General features: G+C 37.9%; 1 protein-coding gene across 1 annotated transcript; it reads right to left on the bottom strand.

The window, feature by feature from the left end:
* Positions 1 to 550: 550 nt before the first annotated feature.
* Positions 551 to 17,896, bottom strand: LOC113495237 (protein transport protein Sec24A-like). Its single transcript, XM_026873862.1, has 16 exons — positions 17,665 to 17,896; positions 15,937 to 17,467; positions 14,158 to 14,260; positions 11,572 to 11,698; positions 9,418 to 9,605; positions 8,231 to 8,384; positions 7,635 to 7,798; positions 7,102 to 7,175; positions 6,696 to 6,847; positions 6,109 to 6,262; positions 5,305 to 5,480; positions 4,642 to 4,752; positions 4,195 to 4,379; positions 3,545 to 3,780; positions 2,801 to 3,037; positions 551 to 2,358 (listed from the first exon to the last, which is right to left on the bottom strand). The coding sequence occupies exons 2-16, from the start codon at positions 17,454 to 17,456 to the stop codon at positions 2,247 to 2,249; spliced, it is 3,693 nt and encodes a 1,230-aa protein (XP_026729663.1). The 5' UTR covers positions 17,457 to 17,467; positions 17,665 to 17,896; the 3' UTR covers positions 551 to 2,246.
* Positions 17,897 to 19,466: the final 1,570 nt, after the last annotated feature.

Genomic DNA, 19,466 nt, shown 5'->3' on the forward strand with positions numbered 1-19,466 from the left:
GATTTGTTTGTAAAGAACCTCCGGAACCTTCGTACCTCGGGAAACGGCAATAAGGCAGCTATAAAATTCATTTTTTTTAATCCAGACCATTTTATAAAATAGGTAATATGTGCAACTCACTGAAAAATCTTAATTCGTATCGCTTATCATTTGTATCATTTAGATACAACAGAATCAGCTTTCACCTTCTTTCAAATACATTCTTCCTATGTAAAGATAGTATCGCATATTTGAGGGTGTATTCGTACTGTCGCAGTTTATAGTGAGATAATGTTGTTATAAACTGTCTAATACACAGGAGTCTATTATTCAGGAGGGCTGGTCGTTTAAAGTTCATTAGTTACTGACATCAAGTAGTAATAGGGACTCGGATTTTTAATCATTTGCAGTATAAAACCTGTCCTGAAATAAATTTAGAAAACTTTTATTGTGCGTACCATTTGCCTTGATAAGGCAATAATTTTGAAGAAATCAAGATATAAGATAAAAATACTGACAAGAAAAAGAAGCCATTTAGCCAATCACATTCCATTATAAAAAAGACACTACCTACAATTTCATAAATAATTTTATTTAATTTACAATGGTGAAATAATATCGAATTATGATTAATAGATACAAGTTTTAAGATAACTACATACAACTAACATGGAATTAACAATAAAAAAATATGTTCTCGCATCAACGGGGTAATACATTTATTCGCCGTCAGTGCACCGATTACGCCACGCCCTAGGAATACGTAAAAAAAACATACCAAACATTTGTACACAACACATGGGTAACGGTCTTACAGTCATCCAAGCAAACACGGAACAAAGCATACGAACAAATTGCTTTGGAGTCAATACATTTTATATATAATTTTCATAACATTAAAAACCATTTTTGTACACCTCGTGTGCCTTGTTCCGTTTGCGATTGTGCACACAAACACACCACGCATACAAATAAAGCCTTAGACATATAATTTCATAAAGTTCTTGAATGACAACTAGTTTATTATCATTTCACCGAGCTTCACTTCCGCGTCACGAAACGTATAGAATGTTATTGCTTTATTTAATTCATTACAAACACCGTATCCTCAATTATATAATAACAATCCGATAAAACCCCACCTTAAAGGCAAAGAACAAATAAAAATCTATGAATCCAAGAAATAAAAATATATTTTATAAATATCTTGGAACTGGCGTAACAGGGTTCTTGTCATACATCAATAATGTTCAGTAAAATACTTAATTGTCACAGTATCTGTTATTATTGTATAAACGTAACATTCGATAACATACAATGATAAAGTAAGCTATAAACGGATCACACGCCTTCACTGGAACTTTACAATATTTTCACAAATCAACGACACTACATATTTTTTACATTTACATTAAATAGCGCTTCTGGCTCGAGTTTATATCACCGTTTACATTCGATATTGTCGCCGTACGTGTATTCATACTTATTGCGGTCCTCTATTGCAGAATACAACTTAAATAAAACTTCACAGAACCGGCTAACCCTGCCCTGTACTCTAGTAGATATTGGCCAATAACACGGTAGAATATTCTTTACAACTATATATAATTTAAATGCGACCTCTATTTTCATCAAACTAATCACTAACCTCCTTACAATTTTAAATGATGGAAGCAATTATTTCGTTTATGTGTTACTAACTAATTTTGTAAATAATTTATCAGTTATATATTATTTATTTTACAATGAAAATATAATTTATAGCCTCGTAGTAATACTCTTCTAATGTTATTGTTTTATATTGATCAGAGAGCTGTTCTGTTTGCACGTCACTAACTACGCTAACGATCATTTGGACATTTATAATTTTGGATGAATAAATAATAAATAGTTGTATGTTAGGGGTATCACTGTATACTCGAGTCCACATCACATACAAATAACACCTATTTTGAGCTCAACTCTCGGACTAAGTGTGATGTTATATGTAGTAAACGAACTCTAAATATGCACTAACGCTGTACACTAGAACAATAAATAATATAATCGAGTGGGGATGCTATGGAAATTCGTAACTTTACCACTACCACCGGTTTTCAAAACTCGAAAACCAGAAGTGCTAAATTCTTATAGTATTAGGGCAGTGTCGTACCATCTAGTCCGGCAAGCCGGCACAAAGCACTTCATTAGCTAACACACCGTGTCCCGCGTCCGGCCACTATGGACGGCTTGTCCCGTCTAAAAGTCAATCGCATTTCATCCCAAACTCATTTCACTTGGTTTTTCACGTGTTGTAAGAACTCGAAGTAAGAGAATGCGGACTCCACTCGGTCCTCGATTAGACGCTCCGTGAATAATGTCCGCGACGGTGAGTTGTCTCTGTGGAACAAAAGAATCAGTCAGCAAAATAAAAAGGGCATTGACATTGTAATTTTTGTAGATGGGCTTCTGAACGTGGACTATCGTGGACTATTTGTGGCTTTGTCTTTGCACATGAAGTACAAGGCGCGCATCTCCCCGACGGGGGGCCACATTTTGTTCAGTGCATGTGGTTCTAGTACCGGGTGGAGAGGCCGACGCTCTCACGTCGGCCTCCGAGACGAAAGAAGCCGTTGGCATCTATTAGCCGGCGGTGCCCCACAGTCGGTGTTGAAATGCCATGCATTGCCGCGCCTACTAAATACGGGGACGCTGTGCGGCGGTTCAGGCTTAGTCCAGTGTAAGAGTCTGACAGTACCCGCTTCCTTCCCCGAGGAGGTGGGTGTCCACGAGGATACCCTAGCCTAATAAAAAAAAGTATAAGGGGTACAGTGTGACTTACTTGAGTATAAGCATGTCGGCGGCGTAGGGGCGATCGTCGTTGAGCTTGTCGATGAAGGCGTGCAGCAGCGCGCTGCCGGGCGTGGGCAGGCGCGGCAGCGCGCGCATCTCGTCCGCCAGCTGGCTGTGCGCCGTCACGCCGAACGTCTCCGACAGGAAGGCCGGGCTCACGCCCTGACACACGTACATTATCATGCTCTCGCCGTCGTCCAGCAGATAAGCGCCGTTTATGTTTATTCTGTGAACACGAAAATTTTATTAGAGATAAACATTGGATCAGCGATAGCCGTCGTGGTTGGTAAGTAGCACCAGCACACGACACCTAGTGGCACCGCATGCCGCATGTAAGGCATCCCTCCGCGCGGGTCTCGGCGAGAGCCAGGCGGGGCCGCAGTGCTCCGGCGCATGATGACGAGGTGGCGACAGCGTGCGTGCGTGCGGACCCGTGAGTCCGTACACAGCCGGCGGCGGTACAGAGCGGTGTGGTGCGATGATACTACAGGCGACGCATTCGGATCCCCAAACGATCCGCGAGCTTTCTATCCAGCTTTTAGTTCTAAATACGTCGCAATCGATCAAAGCACCGAATGCCACATCTGTATATCTTCAACACCCATCCACCTTTTGTCACAGTTAACATGCCTTGCGCCTTTCGACCTATAGAAACGACACATGTAACGGCTCAAGTGACGGACAACAACGTGGTTATGCAACGCACTAATTAGCTTATAGTGGGAGTCGGTACCTCTCCGCGGTGAGCTGCAGACGGGGCGGGTCGGGCGCGTCGGCGGGCTCGTCGTCGTGGTCGGGCAGCAGGCCGGGCGGGCCGGGCGCGTCGGGCGCGTGGTCCCGCAGCGCGTGCAGCGGGTACAGGTCGGGGTAGGCGGCGCGCAGCAGCTGCGCCAGCGGGCTCACCTTCAGCGCGCACATGTCGGCCACGCGGTCGTCCAGCCGCGTCGACGTGCCCGTGCGGAACGCTTTCTGTGGCAGCACACACGAACACGTAAATATCGACAAAAGCTGTGCTTTACCATTACATCAGTAAATCACGACGGACATCGCAAACATTTAAACCATATACAGAATACGTAAATTTGGTTTTCTTACAGCAACAATGCGGGTTTTTAATCTACACCTGGGTGGCATAATTTTTTTCTTGTCCTATTAACCGCCATTTTAACTTAAGGAGGTCAGGTATTTGCATTTTTGCACTCGATGTTTGCCACATATACTTGCGTATCAAGCAACGACTGAAAACATCATGGCTTTGTACAGAGAGCCTACTAACATCTCCAAAAATGACATAATCACTCGTAGAAAAGCTCTTTACCAGAATGTTGTTACGCCCTTAAAACAGGAACCTTAGTCTAAAAAAGGGTTTGTAGTAATGTGTACCTTCTTGAGTAAGGCGAGCAGGTAGAGCGGCAGCAGGCGCAGCGACATGGGCGCGTGTAGGGAGGAGCTCATGGCGCCGGGCGGCAGGTTCTGCGACAGGCGGAAGGCCGACAGCGCGTCCACCGCCACGTTCATCACCGCCTCGCGCGCCTCGCCCATCGACGCGGACATGCAGCGGTCCACCGCTACCGAGAAACACGTTTTATATAGGTTTATATATAGGTACTAATAGTGGAAAGCGATCAAGTTTCTACGTTAGTGGCATTGTAAAGGGTTATGTCTCGATCTACTCTGAATAACTTATAAAATATTTTTAAGAATACAAAGTCACGTTCTTTGTGTCGCAGGTTGTATAATAGAAAGCCACTTGACGAAATAAACCTTAAGTATTTAATGCGCAATTTATAGTTAGTTAATTTCTAGTAGAACCAAATGAAATCAACTTACCCATTTTACTAAGTAATCCTATAATACATTGTTGGTCAGCGGAATGTAGCACGTCCGTCAAATTACTAGCTGTGGGTAACGCGAGCGTGTGGACACGTATCCTTCTTTCACCTGAAAAACAAAAATATGGTATAATTGCAAAGTTGCGTTACAGACCAGGAACTTATTGAGATTTCTATCTCAATACCTGGCAAATACCTCTCCATCATCTGACTGTTAGGTCAACAGTATATATTATACATTATTATTATGCAAAACATTGCGTGAATGTTGTGGACTTGTGCGAATGAAAGTTTTGCAATTAAACCATAACAGAAATAACATGTCCAAAACACTAATATAGAACCAAAGCAGGATTTATTAGCGATTTAATGTTACACGACCATTAGCTATGAGTCGAACGTAGTTCCAACTTGTACCGCTGCAGGAATTAGCGCTAGTGTCGGGCCAGTACCAAATCCATCTCAATTCGATTAAAACAGAAATCGAATCAGAACGAAGCCTACTGAACGCAGACTTCATCTGCTTCAATAGAAACAAATCATAGGAAGCGGTGAAGGGAGGGCGAAACTGGGTGCTGTCTAATTACCTTCAAAAGGTGCTACTTAGTGGCCTAATTTGAATAAATGACTTGATTTTTGATTTTTCTTGTTATCCACTAACCTTTACTGCTAGTATAGAGTAGCGCCGCCTGGAAGCAGACCTGCTGCAGGTCGGAGAGCGACTCCTCTATGGAGAGCTGCATGCCGAAGCCCGCGTCGGGCGACACGTTGGGCAACGACAGCAGGTCCGTCGACCGCACGAAGAAGTTACCGTGGAACGTGTGGATTGTTATACCCCTGGTGTAACATATATACATTAAATAGTATTTCTTAAAGATACAGGCTGATAAAATTAACTTTTTTATCAAATATAATGGTATTTTCTATCTAGAGTTTAAGTGATTGAGCTTGTTATTCAGTATATCAACCATAAGGAGGGTCAATCTTGTCGTAATTATATTAAGATTGCAAGGTACAATTTAATATTTTTGTGCATGTGAGTGACTTATGTAATATTTAACATAGAGGGTTACTTAAGCAGAAGAAAACATAAAATATATACTTTGATTTCTTCAATCATGAATTATATTGCATCAGCAAAAGACTAACAAACTATAAAAGCATAAGACAAGAAAATTGTTTATTTAAAAGCGGTTTACTGTCGCCTATTTATTTAGTACGACTGGTGACTTCGCAACCGCGTCAGCTCACCAGCTTGCAGCCGCGTCAGGTCATGATTAAGGACTCCCGCTTTGGTCCAAAACTAGTCGAGCTTACCCGATAAAAACCCGTGAGTAACCCGTGACTTATTTAATTAATAATCTTGTCACTCACGAGAGTTACTACACGAGATAAGGCGAATAACTATTACTACAGCTTTTCACTTAAAACTTATGACGTATGAGTGTATGCTGGAGCTGGTTACCTGGTGCAGCGCACCCGCATGACGGCCTCGAAGCCGATCTTGCGCGTGAGGTACCGCGCCAGCTGCCGCGCCAGCGTGGCCGCCTGCCAGCCGCGGCTCGCGCGGAACAGCGGCACGTGGTACACCGTGCCCGCACTGAACTTACTCATGCCACCTGCGGGGGGGGAAAACTAAACTTCTTGCACACCATAACTATACACACATAGTGTTAGAGAAATTAATGTCCAATCAAAAACAGATAGTCTTCTAGGTCGTTACAATTATCTGAAAATTGTAACAAAATTGGTCAACCTGTATAATCAATAAGTAACATATGTTTAAGAGAGTAATTTCACAGGAACAGAAACTAAAGTGTAAAATTGCGAGACAACCACGTGAGTTATCCAGATCGTTGAAAATTATTTTGTCTAATCTTTATGGACAAGAGCAGTACTTAAAATATAAACTAAATCTAAATACATTGTATAAATGTTATACATATTAAACTTCAAGAACAAAGTCAACAAAAAACGACTATACAACTATTTTTTACGACCTTATGAACAATGTATGTTTTCCATACAACTATAAATAATCCTGATACGTACTAAGCGTAGCGAGATCAGCATACTGCGAGTTGAGTAGGAACAGGTCGACAGATATCTGCGCTCCACTGCAGTCCAACGCCAAACGCTTGTAGAAGTCCGTCGCCGGGTTTAGGTGAGCCACGTCTTTGGATGACCGCGCGTTCGGATCCTCTCTGAAAGATAAACATATTTGAGCTGAAGTACTATTGAAAAAATATTTTTTTGCCATTTGCAATAGAGGGAAGTAAAAAATTTCCCATGTCTTTCCATTTACTACTTAATATTGTTTTTTTTTTTATTTTGTTGTAGATCCTGGATAACAAAAAATGAAAGGATGATACGCTGCTTCCTTTAATAAAATTAGTTCGTATTTTTATTTTTAACTAACAGCGTTTATTTGTAGATAAAATAAAACAATATTATTTACCTAGGTTGTAATGCTCCAGGTCCAACGTTTGGTAAACACGTCTGGAATACTGTGATGCGACCTCCAGTCGGTGCCTGAAATAATACCAAACATTTCAATACAATTTTATCAAGATTGATATCGAAATTGAATTTTTCAACAGATATATTCAGTCTTCAGGTGTCAGTTATATGTATTTGTCAGTGGAACTGGATCTTTATGTTCAGGGCTAAGTTAATTGACTCCAACAACAAATTAACAGATTTCGGTTATACTACAAGCCAACAATTTTCACTGAATACATTCCATTCATTGATGTTAATTTTGACATTTGATAACCAGTATTTTTTGAAGAAAACTGTTCATTTTCATGTACAGAATCTACATAATTCATATGACTTCATTGTTGAATTCCTCTAATCTTCTTGCACAGGACATGTTCCTAGTAATCCTATCGACTCCAATTAGCTTAAAAAAATGACATGTTAAATTGACGACATCTATCCTGTTTGCAGAATAACCTATTTGATTGCATTGTATAGGTCCCCGCTCACCATGAGCTTGTAAGCGGCCTGCAGCGCGGCGCCGAGCGCGCAGCTGGGCGCGGCGGCGGCGGCGGCCGCGTAGCGCGCCGGCAGCACGCCCAGCAGCTCGCGCACCAGGCCGCGCCGCTCGCTCAGGTTCACCAGCAGCGACTCGGGGGACGGCAGGAACACGTCTGTGAACACACAGACTTGTTAAACTACTCATTTTAACTTATGAAGAAATCAAAATCCCTCCTCCAACTTATTTTTGTTTTGCCCGACAAGACCCACAATGCTCCGAAATTAAAGTATATCCTTATGTACCTACAGTTATGACCAACTCATGTCGATATAATAAAACATGTAACAAATGTCACTATTATGAAAATTTCAATAGATAAAACAGCCAACTAAAATTAAATAACATGTTTTTACATAATCTTCTATTCCTTAATAATATTGAACAGACCAGAAAAACCATAATCAATTAATAATACAAATTGATACACAAAAAAAGTAGCCAGTTAAATGAAAACTTAAATTACGTTGTACTTGCCACCTATCACTTAACAAGCCAAACAAAACCTTATGCTACCTACAGAAGACTTAAAATAGCGTACACTCACCATCAATATCGAGCACAGTCATCTCCTTGGGCCTAGTGAGCCCCTCTCCCATAAGATAGTAGTGTACATGCGCATCGTAGCAGATGAATCCGATCTGTGTTCGAGCGTCACCCGGTAGAGAGTCCAAGTTCGCTATCAGAGTGTCGCAAGCCACCTGGAGAATAATAAAAAAGATATTATATGAATTTGAGATGAAAAATATTAGTCGTATTTTCTATCCTGAGGAAGAGAGTACCTGCATATTAAATAACCTAATACTAACCAATGACGTCTCTGTTAAGCTTACTACATTTAGAGCTCAAGAACTCTCATAAATCGACCAAAAGGTATAATTGCGGTAGGTTTCTTCTTTGGCCGGAGGCTTGTAAATCCACGGAAGTGGTAAAAGGCTAACTAGGGAGTTCACGTTCTTATTACACTTGAAATGAAAGTGCTATCTTGCAAAAGCAGCGCTCATGTATACTTAACGATATCCAAATTAACCGTGCAGTCTATTATGTCCATATTATTTACATAAGTTTATATTTCGGATCCCGAATCGGGTCTCCTTATGAAGTTAACGTGTGGACGAAAAGAGATATCATAACAGTAACAATGGCTTAACCTGCATAATTGTCTTTTAATTGGCAAATATGATTTAAAAACAATCCATCAATCATATTAGGTACTTTCTACAGTCTCTAGTCTACCGTAATTTAACAAAAGAGTGATTAAAACTTAATCCGATAAGACTTAAAACCGAAACATAATAAATAAATAATTTTATCAATATTTCTGAATAATCGCGTTAATCGTAAGTAACATACTATGTATCTTAAAAGCAGCAAATGTAGTCATTATAAGCTATTAAGTAGACAGTTTGAACGATATTATCTTCATGATGACTTGACATTAAAAACTATACCATCATCATAAAAGACTTGACTTAAAAAAATAGCTGATTTCAAATATATTTTCACCATTTATAATTGCACTACGGATCTTATGGGACACACATACATTTTGGACATCTATATGAGACGAATAATTTGGCTTATATCGATAAAATACAATTGACACCACCATTCTAATTGAAAAAGGTTTTAATTGCAGGCTGACTCGAGCTACGTGACTCTTTAAGGTACCTTTTTTCCTTTCAGAGTACAAACGCACTCCTAATACTTCAATCTTCAAAATTATGATAGTACCTGCAGATAGCCAGACTCCCTCGCCAGCTGGGACACATCGAAGAGGAACAGGTAGACGGCTGGCTGCGGCGGCCTCAGCATGTACTCGCCGGGGGCTATGAACTCGATCGTAGCCGACTTGATCTCCGGACGACGGGACGGGTCGCCGTAGGACTTGCTTACTGGGTCGTACTGGAATTCTTCTGGCACTGTGGACGGAAATAGAGTAGTTGTGAAGGCTGATCGAATGCATACAAATCTTTTGTTTGTCAATGTTGGTATAATAACAATATATGGTAGAAAATCATAATCAAGTTCGCGTGTAACATTGGAACGCAACAAACTAAAAATGCAATAACTTTTACACCAGCCAGCCTAGTAACGAATGTGCAAACCTATCAAAATCAAAAACCTAACATCAATATTTTTTTTGTAACATGCTGCCAGGCGCCGTCATCTGTTAACGAGTATGACGTCTCACTAATGAGAAGTGATAACGTGTACGTGCCAGTTTAACTAATGATTATAATATTTACTTATAACCTAAGATTACACGTTTTGATCTGTGACCTCATAACTAACAGCTCGTTTTGTTTCAATTTTATCGAACACATTTTAATTACTACCGGTTATAGCATAATATTGTTTTTGATTGAAATGATCTATTTTATATTAAATCCAAAAACTATTTTTTCTTACTGTACTGTAGCCATGACGTGACAAGCTAAATTTGTTAACTATTCAAGATCAAAGTGAACTAGAAAAACGTATGATAAATAACTTTTGTTGCTAGGAGGTCAGTGGGTCAAGTAAAAGTTTGGCAATCTTTACTATGGATCTGGAGTAGCGATATAAAATACTTGTTTGATTTTGCGTAAAAAAGCTGTGCTTTTTATACCTGTACTGTGAAGTAAAATAAGATTTCATTTTATTAAAAGCAAGGCCTGTTGAAAACGAGCCATTGTGATCCTATTGTGAACTCAAAGAGACTACTTTAATATTACTGTAGTGGATATTATCTCACATAGTACACAGGCATAGTTCGTTTGATACCAAATCTGTCTGGTATTAGAGAAATAGAGTGGTTCGTGCAAAGAGGTGTTGCCAGAGATAAAAAAGTAAATTTCATACAAAAATATTTTCGAAACAAAGAAATTGCGAATCATTTTCATTTTTTACGGTGTTGCTCAATTTGTCCGAATTTTACTTTTTTTAATTTAACAGTTCAATTCGCCAGAATTTTTTATTCATAACCATGAAAACTGCGATAAAGACATGCATAAGCTATGCATGGTCGTGCCAATACTCAAACTAAATCACCTGCATTTGCGTCACAAGGATATCTTTTACAACTAATAACATGAGCTTGTCAATGAATACCCATAAAGATAAGGCATTATGGAGGCTACCAATAAATAGTTAATGTCATTTGACGGCTGTATGGAATAAGTGCTAGAATCGTGTTGGAAATTTCCTCACATAAATCAAATGTCGCTATTTTGCGTTTCGACTTTAAACCCTAAATCAATCTGGTTGAATTAAAGGCATAGGTCTAGGCCACTGCTATTGAGCTGACGATTGGTAGTTGTAAGAAGGAATATCAGAATAATATCAATCATCAGTTTAAAACAATCAGTAAACAATCTTGGTGTGTATTTTTGAACACAACAATCAAGATAACCAAATCAGACATACCTCTGAAATATATCGGTTGTTTATTTTTTTAAACATGTTTGTATAAAAATCACACCAGCATTGTTTATCTTTTAAAAGTATCTCAATCAATGAAGTACAGGCGCAAATTCGATAAGCCAGTGACAAAAAAAAAGAAATGGTTGATTCTGCCTATTTTCTTCAGGACATAGAACATAGGACATAGAATATTGCTTTTCCGAAGTATAAAGACTTCGGGAAAGCAAGATGTTAATTTCACTAACTACGTCATTATATCCATCACGAAAATGAAACGAAAATGATAAATTACCATTAATTGGTAAACACTCACAGATCTAGCATCTACTTAGTCATTTTACATTCGACAATATTTAAATAGCTACATTATATTCATGGTCACTCCACAAAATGGTTCAAATACCATACTTACACTTAATACATATAACAAAAATCCACATGCAATACATAGTATCAATATCAATGCTTATACACAATACTCACGGTCATTGACCCTGTAGCACAGATTACACTTCCACCGCTTGGCGTCCACGAAGTAAACAAACGGGTTGATGTACGTGCGACACGCGCGACACCGCACGATAGTCGCGCACTGGATCACTGGCAAATTCTGAAATATGTACAATCGATACTTTTATACTAGTTACTTAAAATATTAGCTATATATTTTCGTTGTACATTAAATAAATTTCAAGCTTTTTTAACATTAAAAGGAATTTTCAATACACTACGTTACATTAAAAAAAAATGTATCCCGCGCTAAGAAATTTGATCCTTGTCTAGCGGAGGATTTTACAAATATTCAAGTCAAGAGCACTCAGACTCGGGACAAGCCTTCGTGGATCGCACAAACGCTGGTCCCACCCGGAGATCAAACCCGCGACACGTCACGTACAGTGGGATTGGCGTGGTGACCTCAACCACTGTGCTGTCCTGCATTCGTAACTTTTTTTAATTGAATTTATAGTCATGTCAATACTTATTGCTTTTCGTTACGGATAAAGGACTTAAAAGTATGGGTAATAAAAATGAACCCTGTTAATCACTATACTATAAAAGTAGATGAGAGTCGTGATTTTATAGTAAGAACTTTTAATTTTTTAAGTGTGATAATGATAGGAAGAAATGGGCGTCAATCGTCAAAAAATGTCGTTCAACAAACGACCATTTTTTATACAATTGTACTTAAACCGCTTCACGATATGTTTATTGTTTCGTAAGTCGTTTACTAAGAAGACATTAAAAAGGTAATATGAAGAAAGTTATCAATTATTAGAACGTTATCAGTTATCAGTTCTCAATGTCAATACAATGTATTCAATTATTTTATTAACTGTCTGTCCGTTGTGCTTGACAATGCTGACAACTTTTCGCCTGGTCAAACGAAAAAATCCGAAAAAAAAATACAGCATGTTCAAAAAAAGTTCATAATTGTCATGACACAAATACTGTGAATAATTTTTATTTACATAACATGGCTTAGTTTATTTATGTAACTACAATAGTCTTTCTAGAATGCAATTATGTAACCGGTTTGAATGGGATTACATAAACAAACATTAGTCATGGTTAATAACAAAACTACAACAAACACGTTTATTTAGCTTATAATACTTCTATCAAATACTAGGAAGAAGACTTTCTTTATGAATTAATCTTTATTAATTACTATTTTATACTGTATCGAGCGTAAAAAGGTGTTAATTCTAAACCAGATGAAATGATAAGTATCTCTATGCCGTTAATTATGAATTTATTGTATTGTAACTAGGTCGAGTTTAAATCATGTTCTTCACCCAGCAGGTAAAATTAAAAGCATTAATCCAGGGTGACAGGTACCGCGATAAAAAACAAATACTATCAAAATTAGTTCAGGCGTCTGAGTGCTCGACGATCATTACATGCGCAAAGTTTCGCTTTTATAGTATTATTGTAAAGAGCGATGTTGAGATGATACAAATATGACACTAATTTAAGAATTTCACTGACTGACACTTGTACTGTAATTATTACCTTAAAAATCATTATAAATTTATAAAACGATCGATAATTTGTTCAATGTTCAATGTTACGTTGTGAAACGGGCCAAGGATAGACGACCTTTTACATTAATAGAAGATTTGGGTTAAACTAATGTATGTAACTATTAAACCAAAAAGAGTTTGTTAATAAAGCAAATAAGCATAATACTGAAAAAAAAACTAAATATGTATAAACTTATTCAGAAAATTACTCTTTAAATTGAATCAACTATGAGTACCACTGCATAAATCAAAATAAATACATGCAATAAAATCCTGATGTGGGTTTAAAGTTCTAATATTTGTTTAATTACCCATTTCTAGCCAAAGACACAATTTTAAAAATATATAATTTCAACAGATCAAACTTTGAACACCATTATGTCATTATACTTATATGTAGATGAGATAGATAAACATCATCATGACTAGTTTAATATTTCGTTAAATGCTACGTCATCACGAGATCAAAGTACAGACAAACTATTTAGTACACTTATCACTGCGTCAATATCTGGATGACCTTCAAAATATATTCATTTGACATAACAAAGAAACATTCCTATTCCTTTTTTCTTAGTTGTTGTTATTATGTTTTTTGTTTTCATTAGGGAGATATCTTAAAAAGGCATAAAAATTCTTTAATTTTGTTATGACCATAAACTATTCAATTATATTTATACTAGGTGTTGCTAGCGGCACCGCCCGCTAGTAATCTAAAATGATCCAACGGAAACATAAAGTGGTGATCCAGGTTATAAACTATCCGTCAACGAAATTTTATCCAAATGCGTTCAGTTGTTTTTGCGTGAAAGAGTAAAAAACATTCATTGATCCATACAATCTTTCACGTTTATATGTTATAAACGTGAAAGTTGGATGTCGTTGTATTGAATAAATAGCGTTAAACCTCATCCAAATAAAGAGAATAGCAAAATAATTATTAAAGTCAGCACTAAAAAAATTGTAATAAAATAATAAATACCAAACAAAACGGTTGACAGCTACTTCCATAAGATGATTAGTGTTCAAAAAAACTTACACTCACATTGAGATCTTTGAATGGATGAATGAGTATACCGAGTGGGAGCCTCGACTTCTGCAGCAAGCTGTTCGTCTCCGGGATACGGTTGATAGTACTTCTGAAGATCCTGCAATGATAGGTAACGATTTAGCACTTGTAGTACTTGATGGTACTTCTAAAGATACTGTTATAATAGGTTATATGTAGGTCTGCCTCAAATTGTTTGTCGGGATTCAACTATTTCTTATCCACAAACAGAGCAATTAGAAAAGCTTATCAGGGTGCTGTCATGACAACACCTTCATATGACAGTGTAATATTGTCGTCCATACTACTTTGTAGCCTAATGAGTAATTTAGTTTGGCAGTACTACATACTACAAGACAGAAGCAGAGTTAAACTACATGAGCTGGAAAGTGTCTTAATAAGCTTTACTCTCTTAATAATTGAGTGTGTCAAAATCAATTTCAAGTGTTATGAAAAATATTTTTATTAACTTCGGTTTTTTATATTTCATGGTTAAATTGTAATATACCATGAAAAATCTTTGAATAAACCTAATTATGACTACCCGCAATCATTTCCCCTTTGGTAAATTTAAAATTTAGTAAGCATTTTCATTTAAAATTGCGTCCTGAGACAAAATAAGAACAAGGTCAATGTACACACTAGTGTGAATCTGAAGGTCATCTAACTTGTCCCATGAAGTGCAAAAACAAAGAGTATATGAAAAAAAGAGGTACATGAAATGATAAATAATATTATAATTAAATTTTGAAGAGTGAGAAAATGTTAATTTGAACTTTAATTTAAATTAAAAAAATATGGTTGATGCAAAATTGGGAAATTTAATTTTAAATAGGCTAAAAAATTACACAATGAAATCTAGTTTCAATATGAGTGACTATGACCTTCCAAACAAACTGATTCTAATCATATCACAGTTTATGCAACACTACCATAGCACACATTATTTTATCTCAGTCTCCTGATAACATCCTTCTTTATGTGTCAAGTAAGGCTGAATGGAGTTACGAATAAAACAAAAGAATAAAAAAGAATGTATGGTCATGCTAGGTAATAATAAACAATGGAGAAATCAATAAAGAAATATGAATATATGACAATACAATGAAGTTGTACTGGTAGGAATGATAACAGTCAGTTCACATTGCTTTATAAAATATAAGAAATAATAAGAATATATTATTAAAGCCCTTCATATATAAGAGTAATTGAGTCAGGCCATAGCTATCTACTACACAAGATTGGCATTCTATAACATATTTAATTAATAGCGAATTTAATTATACTGCTTATTGAACCGGTTAGAAAATAATGCTGGAAGTTTTTTTGCTTTTATACATTATACACAAAAAGACAATTTATCAAAGACAATCCATTGTAGTAAACAAATAAACTCAAGAGTTGATTGTGCCAAGCCATCTGTTATCAATACAAAATTAACAAATGAAACTATTCTGTTTATAACACTTTGATTGGAATATATCACTGAATAGTTTTACAGAAAGATTGGTGTAATGACTCATAGTTATAGATTGTAAAATAAGTTTCATGCACAATAAAAAAAAACATTAAAAAGTAATAATTTCACTGTTTATAAATTAAACCAATTTTCTTCATGAAACTGGATGAATGTTACAATTTGTTACTATGCTTTATTCAATTAATTTAAGGATCTTGTTAATTTAAATCTTTATTTAATTGGTTATCAATTAGTAACTAGACACTTCATGTCAGCAGACTAAAAACATTTACATTTAAAAATAAAATGACACTTACTCAGGACTGCAATTAGATGCATCAGCAAACTGGTGGCAAAGTTTAATCTCCGGTGGGTCCTCTGGATATTCCGGCAGGATATGCTTGCACTGTAGCAGGTCCACCATATGATGACCCCACAGTTGGTCAAATCCTTGCTTCGTCACACTCAGCTGTCCCATTTGCTGAGTCACACCTTGTGCACTGTATTGCTGTGGATATTGCTTCATATTTCCTTGTGGAGCCTGATGAGGCTGGTTATTCACATAATTGCCAGGTGCAGCAGCCATTTGAGGATATCTGTTCTGCATGTTACTCTTTGGAGGACCACCCGCTGCCACAATAGGTCCTGGTGGTGGTCCCATTTGGTGGCCCATAGGTGGTAAGCTTTGCTGTCCCATGGGTGGTAAACTCTGTGGTCCCATAGGTGGTAAACTCTGTGGACCCATTGGCGGCATTTGTGATCCAACTGGTGGGTTTTGGGGCCCACTGAATGTGCTTGTTGGTCCCATATTTCTAATAGCCGGGCCTATAGGCTGACCTGAGGGTCCATTTTTGTATTGTCCTGAAAATCCCTGTGTTGGTGGAAGACTTCCTGGGCCTATAGGTGGACCACCTGGAAGACCCATGGGAGCAGGAGGATGAGTTGCAGGTTTAGGGCCCATAGCAGGATCAGGTCTTACTTGGGGCCCACTAACATTTGGTCCATTCACCCCTGCTTGCCTAGGGGGACCAGTTAATGGACCACTAAAATTTTGCATTCCAATAGGAGGTCCACTCACTGGAGGTCCAGGAATCAACGGACTATTTCTAGGAGGTCCAGTGAGGGGTGCACTAGAGAAGGGAACATTAGGTTGAGTTGGTAATGAGGCTGGGCCAGTAGGTTTTGGAATAGGTGCCTGCCCATAGGCAGACACTGGTGGCTTGCCTCCAGGAGGAGAGCTATAAGCACTAGATGAAACAGGATATTGGCTTGAAGGAGGGCCATATTGAGATGGAAGAGGGCCAGAAGGGCCATTCAGAAGAGGTTGGCTCATTTGACTAGAAGGAATAAGAGGTGGAGCATTATCATTAATTTGATGAGGAGGATGATAGCTGGGATTGTATGGGGTCGGAGAAGGATTAGCCTTAGGCAATGCTCTGGGGCTGGCAGATGACTGTGACACATTTTGAGGGGGAGGCAAAGGATTTGGAATAGAGTTAGGAGCTACAGACATTGGGGGCCTCATGGGTGACATATGTGGACCATGTTGTGGAGGTGATGTCATTCCAGGCTGGTTGAAAGCTGGAGAACTACTTGCACTCTGACTGTAATTGTTCACATTTTGCAGCACATTGTTCTGGGGAGCCGAAGCCGGCCCATGAGCAGGACTGTTCGAGTTCGGGTCCTGCTTTAGTCCTCCATACCCTGGGGGCAGCTGACTCAGTGGCACCTGACCAAACTGCTGGTTATGGTTGAACGTTTGCGGCACCGCATTAGCGTTCACTTGATGCGGCGGCCCAGGGAAGTTGTTGTATGGATTTGGTGGTAAATTGGACATGGCTTGTCAATCTGGAAACATAACTGCGTTCTAGTAAATACATCCTACAGTACTAACAAAGACATTGAGTTTCGTACAGCGGAAGATGTTTAATGTTTGTATTATGATAAAAGTGCTGATATTGACAAAGATTTAATTAAAACATGCTAATTCACTTGAACGATGACGGATGGGCGAAGGAAGGGCACAATTGAACACCGTGACTTACCGCAGTCGGGATGAAGTACAGACAAAAATATTCTCACAAACACTTGTGTATTGTTATACCATTCTCACATATTATCACAGCATGTAAAATAATGTAATTAAAATATCCAAGGAAGAAAAATACGACCCTGACTTACGTGGCCGAGCAATTTAGAGCGCCCTCTGGATTGATTTTTTGACATGTCATGTCAACTAGTGATGAGCAATCGTTTAACTGATTTAGTCGATACCTAATTTTGAAATAACACTAATCGAGAAATTATTTTAACTCCATTGTCAACAAAATTACTAACTACATAACGTATCCTAATTAAAATTACCTAGTAGGTATATTTTCGCTACCGTTTCTTATAATAATGACTAGTTTTCTTTTTCAAGAAAAGTCAATCGCAGACTGGCGCCATCTATTTGAAACCTAGTGTTACAAGTATAGCCAATAGAATCCATATAAAGTCGAAAGGTAGCGCTGCTAGATATAATTCCAAAATAGTTCCGGTTAGTTTCTCTCTTACGATTTATAAGAAAATCTCTCTATTCCGGTTATATTAGAATATGAACTCTCCTCCTATGCTCCTAGACGGCTGAACCGATTAAAATGATTTTTTGAATGAGTCTGGATTCAGTCATGTAAGGTTTAAAAAAAACACAAATGAAGCCGCAAGAGTGAAGATTTCGGTTCATCTGGTAATCTATAAAAAAACCACGAAACCATCGTTTTTTTTTTAACTTTTTCTTTCTTCTTACCTTTGTAGTCATACATTCGACATTTTATGAGGAATATAATAAACACTATAATAATTTGTAAGATGTACCCAAAACCGATAAATTAACCCGTGTCATGCACAGTGGTACGTATAATTAATGCGTTATGCAGTCCAATGCAAAGGATTGCGTAATACCTGCATTAAGCACACACGCTTCTGGCATACAGAAACGGTGAAGTAACTTGAGGTATACGCGTTAAAACCCGGTTATAATTAAAATAGCTCAATTGACATTTGTTTAGTCTAGCATATGCATGGGAAGTACGGTACAGTATGTAGGTACGTGTCTTTTCAAAGAATGTAACTTGTTTTTGGGTTCCGTGTACAAAAAACAAGAACAGAACCTTATTACTAACCCTCCGTTGTCGGCCTGTCCGTCTGCAACCAGGCTGCATCTCATGAACTGTGATAATGTAAAAATCAATCAATATCAACCGTATAAACCTCGATTGACTGCACGGATAGCCGAGCGGTTAAGGTCACCCAAACCCACTGAGGGCGACGTGTCGCGGGTTCGATCCCCTCGTGGGATAGGCATTTTTGTGATCAACTATAAACCGAGTCTGGGTGTCTTTGTGAACGTGATTTGATGTTTGTGAAACCCCCTGCGACACAAGGATTTAATTCCTAAAAGCGGGAGTATTTTTTTTTAAGAAAATTCAACAGCTTTTTCTTTAGCTTATCGTGCGGAACTTTCAATGTCGCGAGTCCATCTCGAACTTGATGGGTTTTACAAGTAAATATAGGACAAAAGTAATAAATTTAAAATACGTCCAAGTTTCGCCATGAACACTTTGTATAAACATATCTTCACATAATTTTCTTGTGCATATAAGTGCCTTCAGAGCAGCATGAATGTATACTGACAGCACCAATTCGAGAAAGATTGAAATCAGTTTTGCATACGCACAATATGCATATCTTAGTAGTGGTCAACTAAAATATAATGAAACCCGTTTATCAATCAAATCAATCAAAAAACATATCAATGTTTTGTGTCCTAATATTCCAGAATTCGATTCAATTCAATTCAATTCAA

The sequence above is a fragment of the Trichoplusia ni genome, chromosome 6 (assembly GCF_003590095.1).
Source record: "Trichoplusia ni isolate ovarian cell line Hi5 chromosome 6, tn1, whole genome shotgun sequence".
Lineage (NCBI taxonomy): Eukaryota > Metazoa > Arthropoda > Insecta > Lepidoptera > Noctuidae > Trichoplusia > Trichoplusia ni.

Excerpts from the sequence above, each read along its gene's own strand:
- LOC113495237 (XM_026873862.1), bottom strand. The coding sequence starts at position 17,456 with ATGTCCAATTTACCACCAAATCCATACAACAACTTCCCTGGGCCGCCG. Across the intron at positions 6,263-6,695 it reads TGCTGATCTCGCTACGCTTA|GTGGCATGAGTAAGTTCAGT; the intron begins GTACGTATCAGG and ends CCCCCCCCGCAG. Across the intron at positions 4,380-4,641 it reads AGGATTACTTAGTAAAATGG|CGGTGGACCGCTGCATGTCC; the intron begins GTAAGTTGATTT and ends GTTTCTCGGTAG.